Source organism: Melozone crissalis, unplaced genomic scaffold, assembly GCF_028551555.1.
Source record: "Melozone crissalis strain CALT ecotype California unplaced genomic scaffold, PUWL_Pcris_2 ptg000007l_1, whole genome shotgun sequence".
Lineage (NCBI taxonomy): Eukaryota > Metazoa > Chordata > Aves > Passeriformes > Passerellidae > Melozone > Melozone crissalis.
The window spans coordinates 7,895,925-7,912,688 of NW_026535785.1; the positions used below are offsets into that span (position 1 = coordinate 7,895,925).

The 16,764-nt window shown below is 41.6% G+C and overlaps 1 protein-coding gene across 1 annotated transcript in view; it reads right to left on the bottom strand.

Moving 5' to 3' along the window:
- Positions 1–1,752: 1,752 nt before the first annotated feature.
- Positions 1,753–16,764, bottom strand: part of GLG1 (golgi glycoprotein 1) — a 78,576-nt gene continuing 63,564 nt past the window's right edge. The window contains exons 11-26 of the mRNA XM_054296284.1: positions 15,463–15,616; positions 13,648–13,785; positions 12,776–12,862; positions 11,812–11,874; positions 11,024–11,137; positions 10,524–10,612; positions 9,569–9,686; positions 8,502–8,594; positions 7,827–7,964; positions 6,422–6,545; positions 5,935–6,077; positions 5,611–5,712; positions 4,861–4,968; positions 4,122–4,242; positions 3,105–3,211; positions 1,753–2,621 (exon numbers count right to left, since the gene is read on the bottom strand). Coding sequence (XP_054152259.1) covers positions 2,454–2,621; positions 3,105–3,211; positions 4,122–4,242; positions 4,861–4,968; positions 5,611–5,712; positions 5,935–6,077; positions 6,422–6,545; positions 7,827–7,964; positions 8,502–8,594; positions 9,569–9,686; positions 10,524–10,612; positions 11,024–11,137; positions 11,812–11,874; positions 12,776–12,862; positions 13,648–13,785; positions 15,463–15,616 — 1,867 coding nt within the window. The 3' untranslated portion in view covers positions 1,753–2,453. The remainder of the gene's footprint in view (positions 2,622–3,104; positions 3,212–4,121; positions 4,243–4,860; positions 4,969–5,610; positions 5,713–5,934; positions 6,078–6,421; positions 6,546–7,826; positions 7,965–8,501; positions 8,595–9,568; positions 9,687–10,523; positions 10,613–11,023; positions 11,138–11,811; positions 11,875–12,775; positions 12,863–13,647; positions 13,786–15,462; positions 15,617–16,764) is intronic.

Here is a 16,764-nt window from a genome sequence, read left to right on the forward strand (position 1 = left end):
TTCACTGCAATGTCTTTCGGAATTTAGTGGAAGATGCTATTCCTAGACAATAAACCATCTAATTAGGCCTTTCAAGCTAATCAAGTTACAAAATGCCTTCTCAAAAAGTCACAACAGTTTAAAAAAAGCCCTCCAATGGCAATTTAATAATGCCAGATAGACATTTTGGAGAAGCAGGACTCGTGCCAGCAAGCAAGGCTGCACCAAGATCCCACTTCCCTTGCTGGCAGCTCTGTGAGCACACCCATCTCGACAGCAGTCATTTCAACACTCACTCAAGTGACACAACACACACTTCTGATTGCCAAACTAATATTTGTGGAGTTACACACCTGTGCTACCTCAAGAGACCAAATTAACTGTTTCTCTTCTGCTCCACTTCATGCTGACTGACAGCCAGGCAAGCTCCCTTAGCATCAGGGAGGAGGGGCAAGAGAAGGAATTCAGGCTTAAATTCAGTTTTACCTCACCACTTAACTGCAATCCTACCATACACCAACTCTCCACTGAAACTTCATTTCTCAGGCTTTTGCTGTTGCTTGTTTGTGTTCACAGTACTTTGCTACAAAACCAGAAGTGTTTGTGAGACTCACTAGCATAGCAAGTCTGAACCCATACTAGTTTGCCACCATCCTCTGAGCAGGATGAAGGTATGTTTGCAAAAAGCTTCAGCAAAAAGTCATAGCCAAAGCTCACAGTATTTGGTATATGCCATTCTGTGTGTACAGCATCACCAGAATCAGCTGGTCCACACTACAGAGTGTCTCAAAACCACCTCCACTGTTCTTCTAGAGAACAATGGGGAGAACTGGAAATGCCAGGTCTTACATAGGAGTGTGCTAAGTGGGAAAATAAAGTTATGGTTCAAGCATCAGCCTAAGTTGGACAGTTTCAGGCACATGGTTTTTACCACAGCACCCATGGGTAAGCACGTCCTAAAGGTGAATCAAACATATCCTCCTGTACACATTGATTCTTGTGCAGCATCTTCTAGATTTCATCAACACACCCCATGTTTCAGTCAAAGCACCTGCCTGATGAGCTCCACACCTCCTTGTACTTGAGGAACACAGATAATGGTAAGAAGAGGCCACAACTACTGGTGCAGCTTTTCCAAAACACCTTCTCTGGGCTCTTGGGTCTAAGTATCAGGTTCTGGAAGTATAACTACACATAGCACAAATGCACATGTTGATGGTAACTATGCAAGAGCTAAAAGCTACTTCCCTTAAAAATCCCGATGTTTTTGCCTTTCATACCACACTATCATTCTTCCATCCACTTGGCAGGACTGGCACCTGTGTCCTACATCCCAGGAAAATGCCAGGTCTTATCACCATCAATTGTAGTTATGGAGATGAAAGCCACTCCTCAGTGCCACCATGCAAACCATTAAGACCCCGAGTGTGGTTACAAACCACAGTGCTAACCCATGAGTAACCATTACACAGAGAGAGAGGACAATGGGTGTTCTGGTGCTTTCTGCATCACTGACAGAGCACTGCACTGCCAGTGTGCCAGTACCATCTACACACAGGTAATTTGGGAGGGTAACAGCTTAGCAGAAGCAAGGTAAAATAAAAGGAGTGTTAGAATTTTACTGCATCATTGCTAATAAAAAAGTTGACTGAGTAACTGCTCAGAGCACTTCCTGCCCACTGACACTGTTCACTACTGACAGGCTCTACATACCTCGTGTCTACATTGTGCCTTTAATCTACTGAAACACAAGTTGTATAGCTCACATGAGTATTCAATCCTGGTCAGTATTTTATTCTATCTTGTGAGCAGCAGAGGAAGAAAGGAAGGACATCTTTTCAGCCAAAAAAATCCACAGTCACATAAGCAGGATATTCACTAGGAGACGACACCAGTGGTTGGTGTCCTTAGGTTGTCCAAGACTATGCTCTGAAGATGCTTTACACAGACGAGCAAGACGTCCAAAACAAGGCCAGCTGTGGTGTAAGATGCAATTTACCCTTTAATTTCCTGCCTCAACTTCACCCAGCCACAGAGGATGACTAGATTTCAGTATGAACCATTACCTAAATCATATAGTCGGTATGCAGAATATGTCTGTCTTTAAAAATTTACTTAAAAACTGCTTGAGCTGCAGGTCATATCAGTCTGATTTGGAGAGTGAAGGCAGTTCCAACAGTACAACAGAGACTTGTCTACAGGCAGGTAAACGAGAGTCTGCTAACAAAGGGGTAACAAAAGCTGCTGGCTGGGCTGCCAATGTTGCACACAAACTTTCATAGGATGAAGATGCCATGGATGAGATCCAGGATGGGAAAACCGAGCCAACACCTGCTGCTTTTCTAATTTTTTTTTTTTTAATTTTTTTTTTTTTTTAATTCTCCTCTCACAAGAGGGGGTGGGTAGACTATACAGAGGAGGGCTGTACAAAACTGGGCACTGGGCAGGCATTTCTTCAGCAGGCAATCCAGGCTCTACCTGTCCTTGAGCTCTCTTGTCACCCGCTTGGTGATGCGTCCACACATCAGGCCGATGAGGAAGAGTACACAGATGCCAACTGTGATCACAGACAGGATGTAATTCTTGGATGGAGAGGTCATAACTTGCATGGCAAGGTCAGAAAAGCCTTCTGCTGGGGCAACCTGGAGGTGAAAAGGGAATAAATGAGCCAAGCTGTGCTTTCCATGCAATCCTCAGCTGTGACATTTACCAGCTTTAGTGTCCGGTGCTGCTATTGCGGCGTCCTGTCGTTGCTAGAATTGGCCTGAACCAGAAAAAAGCATGTCTGCAATGATTCACCTGAAGGAGCTGCTGTTCAGGAGACACCTCTATAACAGGAAGTTTTCCTGCCCCTATTTCATTGCCCCACACTTTCTCTGCAGGAGACTAAGCCCTGTGTGCACAAAAGATAGTTTAATTCTGCATTGTTAGGGACACATCCCAGACATAGAGAAAATAAGATCTAAGTTCTAAGAAGACAACCTGATTTCAGTTTTTCTGGACCAAACTCAAAATAATAAACTTCATTTGGAAACAAGAATTTCATTACAGTTGAAGTTTTTCATAAATACCTTGCAACAGAAATATCTAAGGCATTAAAAAATGGAAATCATTTACATATTCACCTTTGCAGCATAGCTCCACATTTCAATACGATCATTAAGGCGTTTCTTGCATTCAGGCTGCAACCTCACACGCTTATCTTCCAGAGCTTCCATTAAGCATGACATTTCTGTAATGTGCAGAAGATGGTGTTACAAAATAGAAAGAGTGGCTCTGATAATATGGTGCAGAGAGGGCTCTTCCATTCTCATGAAGGGTGATGGTTACAAGGCTTTCTAAACAGACCTGGCAGACTATGCCTGAAGCTAGCAATTTCACCAAGATTCATGATCAGTATTGCATTTGGAGATGCAAGGAATTTTTACTTCCAAAAAGAAACTACAGTACGTATCCAATATATAATTCATGTGGTTTACATGAGATTTTATGAAGTCTTATAAATCTGCACCTTCAAAGAGCTGTACACTCTGAACTCCATGCCACCAGCCTTTAGAAAGAGCTAAGATCAAATTCAGTTCGGAAAAAACACAGCCTTATCTCCTTAGGCTTGTTAGGTGTTTCTTTTGAACAACAATACATTTTGAAAGGTTTAACTTCCTGACTTTTCACACAGTTTTGTGAAAAGGAAATGGGATCACAGTGTTCTGGTGCCCACAGAGGGACTTGGCCAACTAACTCATAAGCTCGTTTAAATGCTCATATAAAACACAGGCATAAAATTTTGTATTTTTTATTTATGTTACCATACTTTACTAATCCCTAATTAGATGTTTTCTGCTTTGCAGTGAAGAATTACTTAGCTCGTAGCAAACAGACCACAGACTTAGTTAAACCAACTCCAGACTTTTAATGCACAACTGCCAATCAAGCACTTGCAGGCAGAGCCCTCTCTAAGCTACAGAGTTGGAAACAAGGAAAGACTTCTTAACTCCCATTCATCTACCACTTCTGCTGCTGTTCCATCCTGGTGTCTACAAATGACTGGTGGAAATACCTTGTATGGAGGATTACACTGGTAAGAAATGCAGGTTAAGTATCTCAAGGCTGAGAGGTTACACAAGCACAGCACGAGCACTTACGGCGTCCCCTCCCTGGCGGGATGGCAGCACAGTGGTGTTTGATGTCCAGGGCACAGGCTGTGTGGAGCACTGGGTCAACAAAGATATCTGCTTTGCTTTCCTTCAGCATGTTGAGCACTTCCTGCAGAGGAGGAAATTACAAGGAAGTCTCAGGAAAAGGAGACAGAACAAAACTCACGCTGATCAATGTCTCTGAAAGGTGTATCATCTTTTCAAAGCCAGGATGGTGAGAAAACCCACCACTGTCCTTGGATAAGGACATATATATGGATATGGACATAATATGAATGCTGGTTTAGGCTTAATTAAATGTCCTGGTTTGTAACATTCCTTAAAATACTCATATTAATCTAAAAGACAAAGGCAGTATGCCAGGACTATTTCAGTTAGAACTGAAATCAGGTGCCATAATCATGGCACAATTCATACAGCCCTCAAGCACACAGCCTGGGCCTAAGAAAGCCTGCAATGGAGATAGCACAAGAAACAGGTTAGTAACAAGAACCATCATCAAAAAAGGATTCAAGTCTGGAATTGCAAAGGAGGAACTTTCAACATAATTTTCACTGGCAAAATGAAATTGAATTGAATCACTGCAGGCCAGAACCAAGACATATAGGGGAATTTCAGCACTCTGGCCTCATACTAGTTAGAATATGACCTAGGATGTGATCTGGAAAAAATCACAGACTTCTGCAGGGATGGAAGCTTTTTAGAACAACCAATTTATTTTCTTTACCTTTTTGCACATCTCAGTTTTTATTTTCAGAAGATTCACTTTCAGACATTCTTCCACCTGCCCAGTCTGCTCCTGAGCTGCTGCTTCTTCTGCACACAAGCTGGAAATCTATTTTGAAAGAGGTATTTTAACATAAGTAGTTCACAACAATCATCCTTGCCTTTTAGCACTTTTATATCTCAATATGTTAGTTCATCACAGGGTGCAGCTGAAGAATACATGATGAGATTCCTTCCCCCCCAAAATCCCCAAAGCCAAATGCAGCCTGGCTCATGCAATATGCATAACCCTTTGAAAGCCAGCAGCAAGAAGTCAATATCACTGTACTGAGGAGGAGGGCAGGGAAGAAAACAGCATGGAAAAAATGTGCAAGTATGAAATAAGTAACACTTGAAGCATGACCAACTCTGTTACCAAAAGTAAAAACTCTAAAAGCCTGACTGTATTCCAGTTAAGGCTGACAAGACCAGAAAACTGACTTCTTTTAGACAACTGGAAAGAAGGATTTTTCCGTAGCCACAAGTACTGATAAGATCCCAGATGAAATAATTACCTTCATATTAGCAATGCACAGGAAACTGCAACTCTTGTGCACCGGACAAAAGTCACAGCAGAGAATCTGACTAGCAAGAAGCAGCTCAAAGGGAATTTTTTGTTTTACTTATTAGGAAAGCATGCTCTGAGAAACAAAAACCTGTTACACAAAGGGAGCTTTCATCTGCAAAAGCAGCAATGGAGTTGCTCTCCTACCTCATCAGAACAGTGCATCTGAAGCTGGGGATCCAGCCGATAATCAAGGGCTGATTCCTGGATTATCACTCGAATCTGGTCCTCACAGTCGGGAGAGAGACGCTGTTTGGAGGAGACAGTCATTAACTCACTCAATGACCTTTGGCAATCAACCACCTGTACCCTAACCTGTATTCTATAATATTTCTGCAGGAACATAAAAAGCCCCTTTAGCCTGTTATATACGCTGAACACACCACAAGCCCAAATTAGATTTGTCATTTAACAACTGTTGATCAGCACAATCTGCACATTTTCTCTTTTGCAGATACCAGCTCTACTCACCTGGTCTGCATATTTCAACTTCAGGCATGAGATGACTTGACCTTCCAACTCTGTATCATCCTTGGCCCTATTCAGGATATTTTGGCAGAATTTTGGTATGTCTGCTTTGCATGCCTTCCTGAGCACGGGGTTTAAGCGGTAATCTAACCAGGAGAGATGACAGAACTTCATTAGAGCACACATCTCTTCAGATTACAGAGCATAGCACTCAGAAAGAGTGGGATAGAAATTTCCTGGATGACATTTTACCATCAAGGAACATAATTTTCGGGGAAAACAGTATTTTTTCATAACAGAATTTCAAATTGTGAGGTAAGAGCTTCAGGAATTAGGAGGATTCAACAACACATGCTGACCCTCAAGAACCTGACTAAGGTCAGTGTGTACACAGAAAACACCAAAGGAGAACAAAACAAAACTGATACTCTTCCAGCCATGCAGAACATCTCAGGCAAGCAAGTTCTGGTTTTGTTTCAGAAGGAGATACCTGTGTTCTGTGTAATCTGGCGCTTGGTAATCATCTGCTTGCATTTAGGATCCATCACTTCACTGTTCTTGTTTTGTTTCAAGCACTGCAACATGTTTTTTGAATCTGCTTCTGGACAAAACCGCTACAAAAAAATCCCCAAAACACAACAAGCTGCATCACTAAAAGCACTTGATAAAACAAAACCCAAACCAAACCACAAGCTTCCAATTCATGGAAGGGAACAGTGACCAGCCCAACAGAGAGGTATAGAGCCACCCTGCCCAGCTCCAACATCTCAGTGCTACTCTCTGAATTGACTGTGGGCATTAATGTCTCTGCTTATGGACTGAGCACTGAGCTGTGCAGTCCTGACTGGCTTTATCAAAAGCAAATTGCCTTTATCTTCTATTCTTAAGAAACAGTACACTTGGAAAGAAATACCCACCAAATTAGGTCTCATACTCAACTACTTTTGTTCCCATTTATTTTAGAAACTAAGAACCTAATCTTTTAAATCTATGCACATACTGCTGTCCTGTGTAAATCCTACTTGGACAACACAACAGTAAAGAGTGCATTAGTGCCACTCAGGGAAAACTAAGACCACACACAAGGAGAAAGCAGAGAGGAGCTCATTACAATAATTAGTCCATTCCCACCTTGAATCAGATAGTCAAAAGTGAACCAGCTTACCCAATATTCAAACCAAGTACTAATTTCTTTTGTTAGAAACTAATTCTGTGGGTCTAAGATAAGGCTTTTACATCTCCAAATCCCCACTATTTTCATGAGATCCCAGATCTCTTCTTAAAAACATGTGTCTGAACTGGAGAGCAAATAACTCTCAGGATGTTCTTCATCAGCCAAAATATGGAGTCACTACATACAGACCACTAATACTAGTGTTCCAGAGCCTGGAATTCTGGCTACTGTAAAACAGTGTCTTATATGAACATTCACTGCTGCTTTCTACATGGTGCCACTTCCAGCTTTCATTTCTAATTTTAAGTTATACATGATTTTGCCTGCTCTATCAGTTTGATAAAAGTCTGTGTCCACCAGATCAGGAGTGAACTGAAGATTTTACTCTTCTCTGTAATCATAACTTCTTCACCCAATCCAAATCCAAACTGACTGGATGAAAACTGTATTAGAAGCCTCAGCATAGTTTCCCTCATCAATTCTGCAGGCAGTTGGGAAGACAAATTTATTAGTGCATAGACTTTGATCAGGAAGTTGAAAGAGAAGAGCCCTGAAGAAACCTCAGCCTGATTCAGAGTTAAGAAACAGACTACTTTGCAAAAATGCAATCGTATTTCTGAAAAAAGCACAGCAATGTTGTAACAAGCCTTTATGGGAAGTTCAAAGCTGACAGAGCTCTTATATCCCAACTCACCCTCTCAAATGAGCACACTACCATTACCTTGATCATCTGCTTGCAGACCCTCATGAGTGTGTAGTCCAGTTCTGGGTCCATCATCTCTGTCTCCTGCAGTTTAAACACCTTCTGGTGGCACCGTGTACTCAATTGCTTCTTGATTTCTTTCAGGCATTCAATAATCTACAACACAACATTGCAAGCATAATGGACACACTGTTGATATAACTCTGTCATACACAGCCATGTGCTCCCCCAATGACCACTTTCATCTCATTTGGGCAGTTCAGTTCCCAATGCCTAGATTTTACCAAAGTCATTACCATTGCTTATTTACAGGACTTGCTTTAAGCTCATCTTTTCTCACAAAGATTTAATGAGATGAAGAGGGTCTCTTGGACTTATTCCAGAACCACAAATCTCATCCTGCAGACATTATGCCTACGAAATCTTTAGCAACATTTGCAGTAGACAGCTGCTAATAGCTTGACACCAGCATAAACTGAAGAATGAAGGGCTCACAGCATTGCATTCCCCCAGTACTAATGCTAGTGGGCCAGTGGAAAAGAAAGAAATTAACATTCCAAAGTACTACCAAAATATTTGACTGATATCAAAATGAAAATCTCAAGCTGCACTTACATGGGCAAAAGTGTTCTTCAAAAGTTTTCTGAAATGAAAGTACAAATTAAATTGTAAATTATTAATAAATTCCATTACCTGAGCATTGCCATAGGGCACGTTCTGGCAGTAATTCTTGATGTCACTTTTACAAGCCTCATACAGCTCTGGTTCAAGTCTGATATCCTCAGTCTGCAGGAAAAATTACAACATGAGCCTTAAAGTAAAACTTGAGACTATTTCACTTTTTTAACCTCTTAACTGAAGACTTCTACTCACAAAAAGTAAGTAACCCTCACAATAGGCATTGAGTTTCTTTGAATATAAGGGGGGTCCTGGGTGTGAGAAGTGGTGTTAGGAAATCAACTTAGGAATTCTCTGCAGCAATCTCTCAGCTTTTTAGACTGAAGAAAGAGTTTAAATCAAATTATAGAGCTAACAAGTTATTTCCAATGCCTCTCCTAAAAGGGCATCATCACAATTGTCCAAGACAACTAAAATCTTTCTACATGAAAACTAAAGGACATATTAACAGCCACCCATCTAGTAGGTGATCTGGAGGATGTGAATGAAGTTTCCTGAATTCCTTCATACAAAGGCAAGAGTACCGCCTCTTCTGATATGGACCTACTTAAGGTGAAGCTTTGACACTTAAACAGTATCTACAGGACAAAGAACTTAAGAGTTTATTACTGCAAGCACTGCAGCAGGAAGTTGAGAGGCAGCTTTGCCTACCAGAACAAACACTACTCCTATTTATCCATTGAGCAACTTGAAGCAGCTGGAGTCGAGTTGCTTCATCTGTGCTTGTTTCCTCAGTCTGTAAAATGGAGCTTTTGTTCTCTCCTAGAGGATGTTAAGGACATCAGAATGTGTAGCACGTTGCTGTCTAACACTAAACATAATCACTTCTAGCTGAAATTCAAATGACCATTTAGCTTGCCTTAGCCTTCACAAGACTATATTTAAAGGCATTAAAGCAGACAATCAGTACTTTCACCATGAAGGGCAATTGAGCCCTTGTAAGAAAAGGGGAAAAAATAAATAAGATACATCTTACAAACAAACTTCCTTTTTTTTTGCCCCAAAGGTGGACAAACCAGGAAGATTTAATGGAAGGCCCCCACTACAAGAGTGGGGAGGACAAGAGTTTCAGGCATGTTTACCATCTCCAGCTCCTCTACACGCAGCTGTTTGCGGCACTTCAGAGAGACCCTGTGCTCCTTGGCATCCTGCAAAGTATCATTGCGCACAGTTGTGCTCAGACAGATCACCACATCCACCCTGCAGAAAGGAAAACAGCCTTTTATTCATTCACCCTTCACTAAGACCAGCCAAGGCTGATATTGGATTACCACACCAGAGAAACTGACTCCAATAATCCAAACATAGCATAAAATTCTTGTGCATCTGTGCTTACTTCTGGGTACAGTTCTAAGTAAAGTAACTGTATCACAATTGAAATCTAAATTGGAGTCTAGATCAGCACACAGGAAGACATTCAAAATGCCACCAACCCCTCTGCCCAGCAAGACTTCTGCTCTTAAGTCATGTCAGCACTTTAGAAAAGCTTTGCTTCATCTCAGAAATAGATGATGGTGAATACCTACACAGCATTGCAAGCAATCCTTTTACACTATGGGAAGGGCATTTACCTCATAAAATGTAAATAGTCTTGCTATCCACAAACAGGACTGACCTTGTGTGTAATTTAGCCTTACACTATTGCAGTAGGACATTAAAAAAAATCCCTTAGACTGCAGTGAATAAACCAGATAAAACAAGTGGGATATTTTCCCTTCCCAGATCAGCAACTAGAACAAAAGTAGTCTGCCTCTTAGAAGACAATAAATCTAGCAAGGATATAAGACATTCTGGGATATGCAATCCACTAATTGTAATAATTAGCTAATTTCACAGCAAGTAAAATAAAGAGGACAGGCTTCTATCCAGGAGTAAAGCAGAAGTAATTTTAAGAGGCAGGCCTCTACCTTAACCAGAACATAGTCACTAAGGGAACACATACAAACTAATCAGTCTTTAAAGGAAGTTTTCAGTCCTATCATGAAATACTCTGTCACTTAATTACACATTTATACTCTTTGGGCAGGAGCTGCATACTTTTTTTTGATGTTGGGGCACAGTTTCAGCACATCCTCCTTGCAAGCCATTTTGAATTTGTACGAGAACCTAAAATCTTTCATTTGAACCTGAAAGAGAGAAATGAGGAGAAAAACAACTTCAGTCATCCAGGGTTTAAAAAAAAAAAAAAAGCAAAGTGCTGGCCAAAAGAACACTTGCTGAATCACACAATTAGCACATCCTTTTGTTCAAACTTAGTAATATGGAAGTAAGGAAAATGCTGCACTGCTGAAGAAGTTGGGACCCCGTCTACCAAATGCCAGGGAGGAAGGAAGGGCTGAAAAAAAAATACCATCTCCAGAAGTGACCATTTATGACCAGGCCTGCAAATACAACTGCCTGAATTCACAAGAGCTCTTTAAATACAGTAAAAAAATCAATTTCAAAGATGGAGCTAATTTCATAATTAGCTAATTCCCAGCAATACCCTGAAAGAACAGAACAGGCTTCCACTGATAGCAGAAAAAAGCGTTGCTCACCAGCTGGAAATGAGTAACACCGATTGCACATTTTTCATTCATTTCCTTCTGGTGTTTGTTCTGTATTAGACACTCCATCAGGTCCCCAGAATCAATCTGGTTATCTGCAACCTCCTGAAGAAGAGAGGAAAGGCATAAAAATAAACTGCTTTTGCAAGTCATGGGTTTTACACTCTTGTAGCCCACTGTGACCAGGGAATATGGAACTTGCAGTTCCACTCTCCATGGTGAGCTCACTATTAACTGACCACCCCTGAGCTGCACCACACAACTGCAGCACACAGCTATGTTTATACAGCTCAGGAAAGAACCATCTCAGAGACAGACACACTTCAGACTCAGGAGAACACACTGCAAAGACTCAGTGCTTACATGACATATTATAATTAGGGACTTCCACTGCTCTTTAGCTACTCAGCCCTACACCAGTGAAGTTATTTCAGCAGTGCTGAGCAGCTGAACAGAGTGCAATGGTTAGACATGCCTGCATGTAAAGGAGAAGGAAAAAAGTCTAGTATTTAACTCACTGTAAAGAGTGTTTTTTGCCAACTACAGAGCAATTTTCATCTTCAAACTAACTTTGATGCTAAGGCTCTGATAGCAGCAGAAACATTAAGCAGAACTAAGAATTTATATTTCAGGGTGATATTTTAATTAAAGACTTTTGGAAATCATTACCTCTGATTTTACCTTTGAGGTGTAGCAAGAACTAATACTAAAACTCTCTAACCTTTCCCACTGAGTTTTTCCTCAAAGATATTCACATGATTACAGTGTACTCTACTCACATGACAAAATGTCTGGATAATGGGCTCACATGCTCTCATCAGCAAGGCTTCAATTTGAATGTCCTGCAGAAAAGACAGTTTTTCATTTTCACAGTGAATGCATGAGAGAAAAAGACTCTGGAAAGAACCTGTGATAACAACTCAAACTCAACCCAGTTTACAGGGTTTTGAGAAATGCAATCCAGACAGCTTTGCCCTTTAGCTCTGGAAATCCTGGGGTTCACTCTTGCCAACATGGCAAATGCAAGACAAGCCTTCCAGCTTAAGGGAAGAGCCTGGGCTCCACAGAAACTCCTGGCTTGGATAATTCATTCATTCTCCTCCAAACTAGGTGTAGAGCATTAGAAATCACCTTACATCTACACAGGAGTTGAAGATTTGTCATAGTTCTGATAAAACCAAGTTTCTAACCACTGGAAGAGAACTTTCCCTAGGGCACTTTCCCTAGTGTAAATTTTAAGAGATATGGGGAACAGTCTGGGTCTTAACAGTCAAATATGCAGCTTCATAAAAGAAGTAAAGCTGCCAAAGTCACTGGAAACCTCTACTGATGTACCTGGTGGTTATTGCTTGCCAAATTTTTGTGGCTGGGAGGGAAGCCGCAATACAGTACTTAAAACTACTTGCAAGCAAGACCAAAATCTCAAGTCCCATCACATATCTTGACTTGTGTTAAAGTTAACTGGGTTCCTCTGCAAATCTTAGTTTTAGTACCGTAAGTGACCTTTAAAGCAGGAAATATGCCATCAACAGCCTAAAATCCTGAACTGTTGGTTATTTCTCTTCCTCAAGAACCTCCAGGAAAAGTTCCACTGTATGGGGTAAAAAGGATGTATTTTGATGCCAGACCCTAGCTGCATTTCTACAGCTCCTCTAACCTCAGGTTTCTTCATCATTATTAAAATGGCATGCTTAACTAGACATGCTCATCTATTCCCTTTACCCCAGGCTGAAATCCACTCACCTCAGACTCCAGCTCAGTGAGGTTTCCCACTATGTCTCTGCAATCAGACACCAAGTCATCAAGATGGTCCTGAAGGCATTCCAGCTCCTACAGAAACAGACATTTTCATGTGTGATCCAAGAACCTAAGCTGAAATTCTGGGGTTAAAACATTGTTATACATGTGAAACTGCCCTCCTTTTTGTAAAGTCCTAAATCTCATTTAATCCCAGTCCTCCACTAGCACTCCCAGAACACACATATATAGTAATTACTGAAAATGGTGGTCTAGGATGTTACCTTACCACTTGTTCTCAAAAGCTGCATGATGTGCTTTCACTTCTGGAATATCCCATTTAATCTGCCCTTTCCATAACCTTAAAGAGAGGTTAGTTACCCAGCCTATGATGGGCACTTCAGAAAGACAGGGTGTCTACAGCACCTGCTGCAGAATGGTCCCTTCACTACAGCCCTCCAGGCACAGCAGTTTAACATGAAAGTATCTGCTGAAACTTTGTTAAGTAGCTGCAGATGTTAGTTCAGTTCTGTACAAACACAGGAAGCACGTCAGTACTTGCCAAATGGAAATGGGATAAAGTTTATGTGGGAAATATCAAGCTTGTAATAGAATAGTATAAATAAGAGGGTTGATGGAGGTAGGGTTGCTTCTTTAAAGCCCTTTTTGCAAACTATCCCCTTCTCCCTTCTCATTCTACTAACATCTGAACATGCAAAGCTTTTCTGCACCACCTGTCTCAGTCTGGTGCAGATTGTGTTTCAAACTGCACTAATTTTTAACACATTTTCCACTATCAAGAGGCAGCAAGACATCCTTCTATCACCTTGATATCTTTCCCACCCTTTGCAAACAAAGTAACATATTGTGTACAGTACCTGCCCTGTCTCTGTTTTTTCACTGCACCACTTCCCCAGGTCAATCATGCACTTGTCCTGGAGGGCTGGGTCCAGCTTCACATCCATGGCTCGCTGATGGAGGATTCTCTGCACCTCTGCTCTGCACTCTCGTGATAGCTGCAAAGAGAACAGGGAGTGTTTGGATATGGGGTCCCTACATCCACACAGGGCAAACAGGATGCTGTCAGGTGAGGTTCTGAGAGTGACCACAAATGCCATCATCAATCCCAGAAGGCACAGAAGTCCTGCACTGCTCAGCACAGGCCTGCCAGGACCCCCACAGAAATGAGGGCTCCAAAAGAGCTTGGAGCTCTGTCCTTTAGTTTAGTTAGATGCTCCTCTCATTCCACTAAGTTTAATTTTATATTTTTGAACCTCTATTTTGCTTTATGAAAGAGATGTCAGATCAGGTCCCCAGGCTATCTGCTACACCTTCACTCAAGGCTAGAGACCAGATGTGGAGAAGAAAGTCAAAATAGCTCATGCCCTTAATATGAAATGGGAAGCCCAGAATAAGGCAACACAGTCCAGCTGTAATTTCTGCTCAGCAATCCCCACTGCAGCATATCAGAGTCAGCACTTGCAAGACAGGAAGAAACAAACTGTAGGAAACCAAGGGATACTGGTGTGGTGCTTATCCAACCTAAAATGCACCAGTTGAAGCTTAAAGCTTCATACATTTAAAAATCCAAACCCCTGGAAGTTACCTAGCATTCTGTCAATAGCACTGGAAACAAATACAGGTCTAACCTCCCATGGGTTTGCTTCCAAGACTCAATTTCAAAATGACAGCTGCTCCCTTAGCCTACTTTCCAAAAGAAAAACACATTTAAAAACCTTTTCTCTCTCTGATAGATTATTTGCAGGGTGGCTATTGATTTCTTTGGTCAGCATTAATATAAAATGGAATGAAAAAGTCTCAACTCAGCAGACTAAGAAACCGCATTAAAAAAAATTATTCCTAAAAGAGATGCTTTCAATCAATACTTGACCTCTGCCACAAAAGACCTTCTAAATCAAGCTGTGGAAATTAATTTTTAAACTGGGCCATTGTGTAAACCCATCAACTCCTAGGGACTGTGTACACTACAGTGCCAAAAGAAATGGAACCGAGTACCCAGGTGCTTTCATCTGAGTGCCCTGCTAAAGGCACGAGAGGGCAGCAAACTTGAAAAGAGCAGCTCTCAACCACAAATGTGATTATGGTGGATCTCCAGACTGCAGGGCAGCAAGTCAGATCCCCACTGTCGTCTTCAAAGACAGCATAAGCACATTTACCAGTACAGCATGCTCCAAAGAACTGGAAGGATGCATTATATCAACAGGAAGAACTATATAGAATATAATCTGAAGCTGGGCAAAAATCAAAACTTAAGTAGCAACAGCCAAGGAAAGCTGATCATGAAACTCCTTTTTACATAAAACCAATTTTGCATATATGCTGGCTATCTGGAATCACAATTCCTCTTTGGAAAGACATGAGGGAGGACTTGTACTGGGTTTGAACTGAAATGTTAAGTTGGTGTCAGCACACAGTTCTCTCCATGGGCCCGTGACACAGGTCAGTCATCCTGCTGGGCCTATTCTGCCTCACCAGAACAACCACCCAGACCTTCAGGGCACCCTTGAGGAGGAGCTGGGCACCCAAAGCAGTGCAACCACCACCTACAGTAAATGATTTCAAGTAGCTTGTCTGAGTTCTGGCAGTTTTAGCGTTGCGTGTCAAACTTCCAAAGAGGTGTGCAACCCTTCTACCACAGATCAACCAGCAACAAGGTGTCCATTAGCACTCACCCTCCTTCCCTGCTCCTCTGTACGATATGCATGCCTGTACAAGCAGGAGAACACAGCCCCTGGAGGCATCAGCTCACTGGTCTCATTCCAGCCGTGGGTATGGCAGAGGCGGGAGGCGTCCCCCTGACACTTGCGGTAAAGGACCGTGTCCAACCTGCAAACAAAGGAGTCAGTGCTGGCACTTCACTCAAACATGGAATGTTTTTCATATCCCAAAATGCTCTGGAGGCAGAAAATCCACTTCCAGTTTCAGGCACCACCAGGACACCACGCAGCAGCAGTGTCTGACCAACTGAACCAAGAGGTGGCTTCAACTCAATTCGGAATCAACTCCCTAAGTAACACCACAATATTTAATTACAGATCAAATTTTCAACACTTCCTGAAGCACCTCCCATTTTCTTCTGCAGTATGCCAGCCAAATGCTGACACATGAGAAAAGAAATCACCTCCTTGATGTCCTGAAGCAGCAGAAAGGCAGGTACATACCACATTTTGCTGGTGTAATATCTTACACTTTGTACTGCTGCCATTCTGAAACATCATTTCCATAAAAATCTGAGTTGGATTGATTCTGTCTGCCCTGCATTTGAGCCAACTGCAAACTCAGTGCCCCTGCTTTGCATATAAGTGCAGATCTCTTAAGATGAAGTCTAATTACATGAAAGCTAAGTGAGATATTGCTAGCCTTCCAAAATGGAAATTTCATATTTATAAAACACTACAGGAAAACAAAATCAAGTGATTTCAGTGGACACAATGATATAGATAATGATAAAGGTATCAACAAAACCCCTATTACTCTGTGCATCTGTCTGAGGCACAAAGTCAGTGCAACAGATGCATAAGCCAGTTCTGGGGAACAGTGGTTAAACAAAGATAAGAAAATGCTGCCTGCATTATGAATTAGAATTATTCTTACTCCCAGGAAAATGCAAATAATCAGTCTTCCTTCTTCCAATCATTTAAGTTTGACTCCAACAATGAATTACCTCCTGGAAACAGTACAGGCAGGAGACCCAGCAATGAAGATAAACAGGAAGAGGGGGAAAATTAAGTATTCTTGTCTACCTATGGAGATAATTATTCAGATGACTAAATGAACAGCCAAAAAGCCTTAAACTCCCTGCTCCATCTTTAAAAGCAGAAGGTTCACAGAGCACATCTGTTCTCAGCTACTGGCAATGCTGTCCATAAATACATGACTTGCTCTGAGTCAAGATTTTCTCAATGTTTGATTTGAACACTCCTTGCAGTAATCAAAGTCCAGGATTTCTTGCCTTACACTCTTTGTGGCCACTG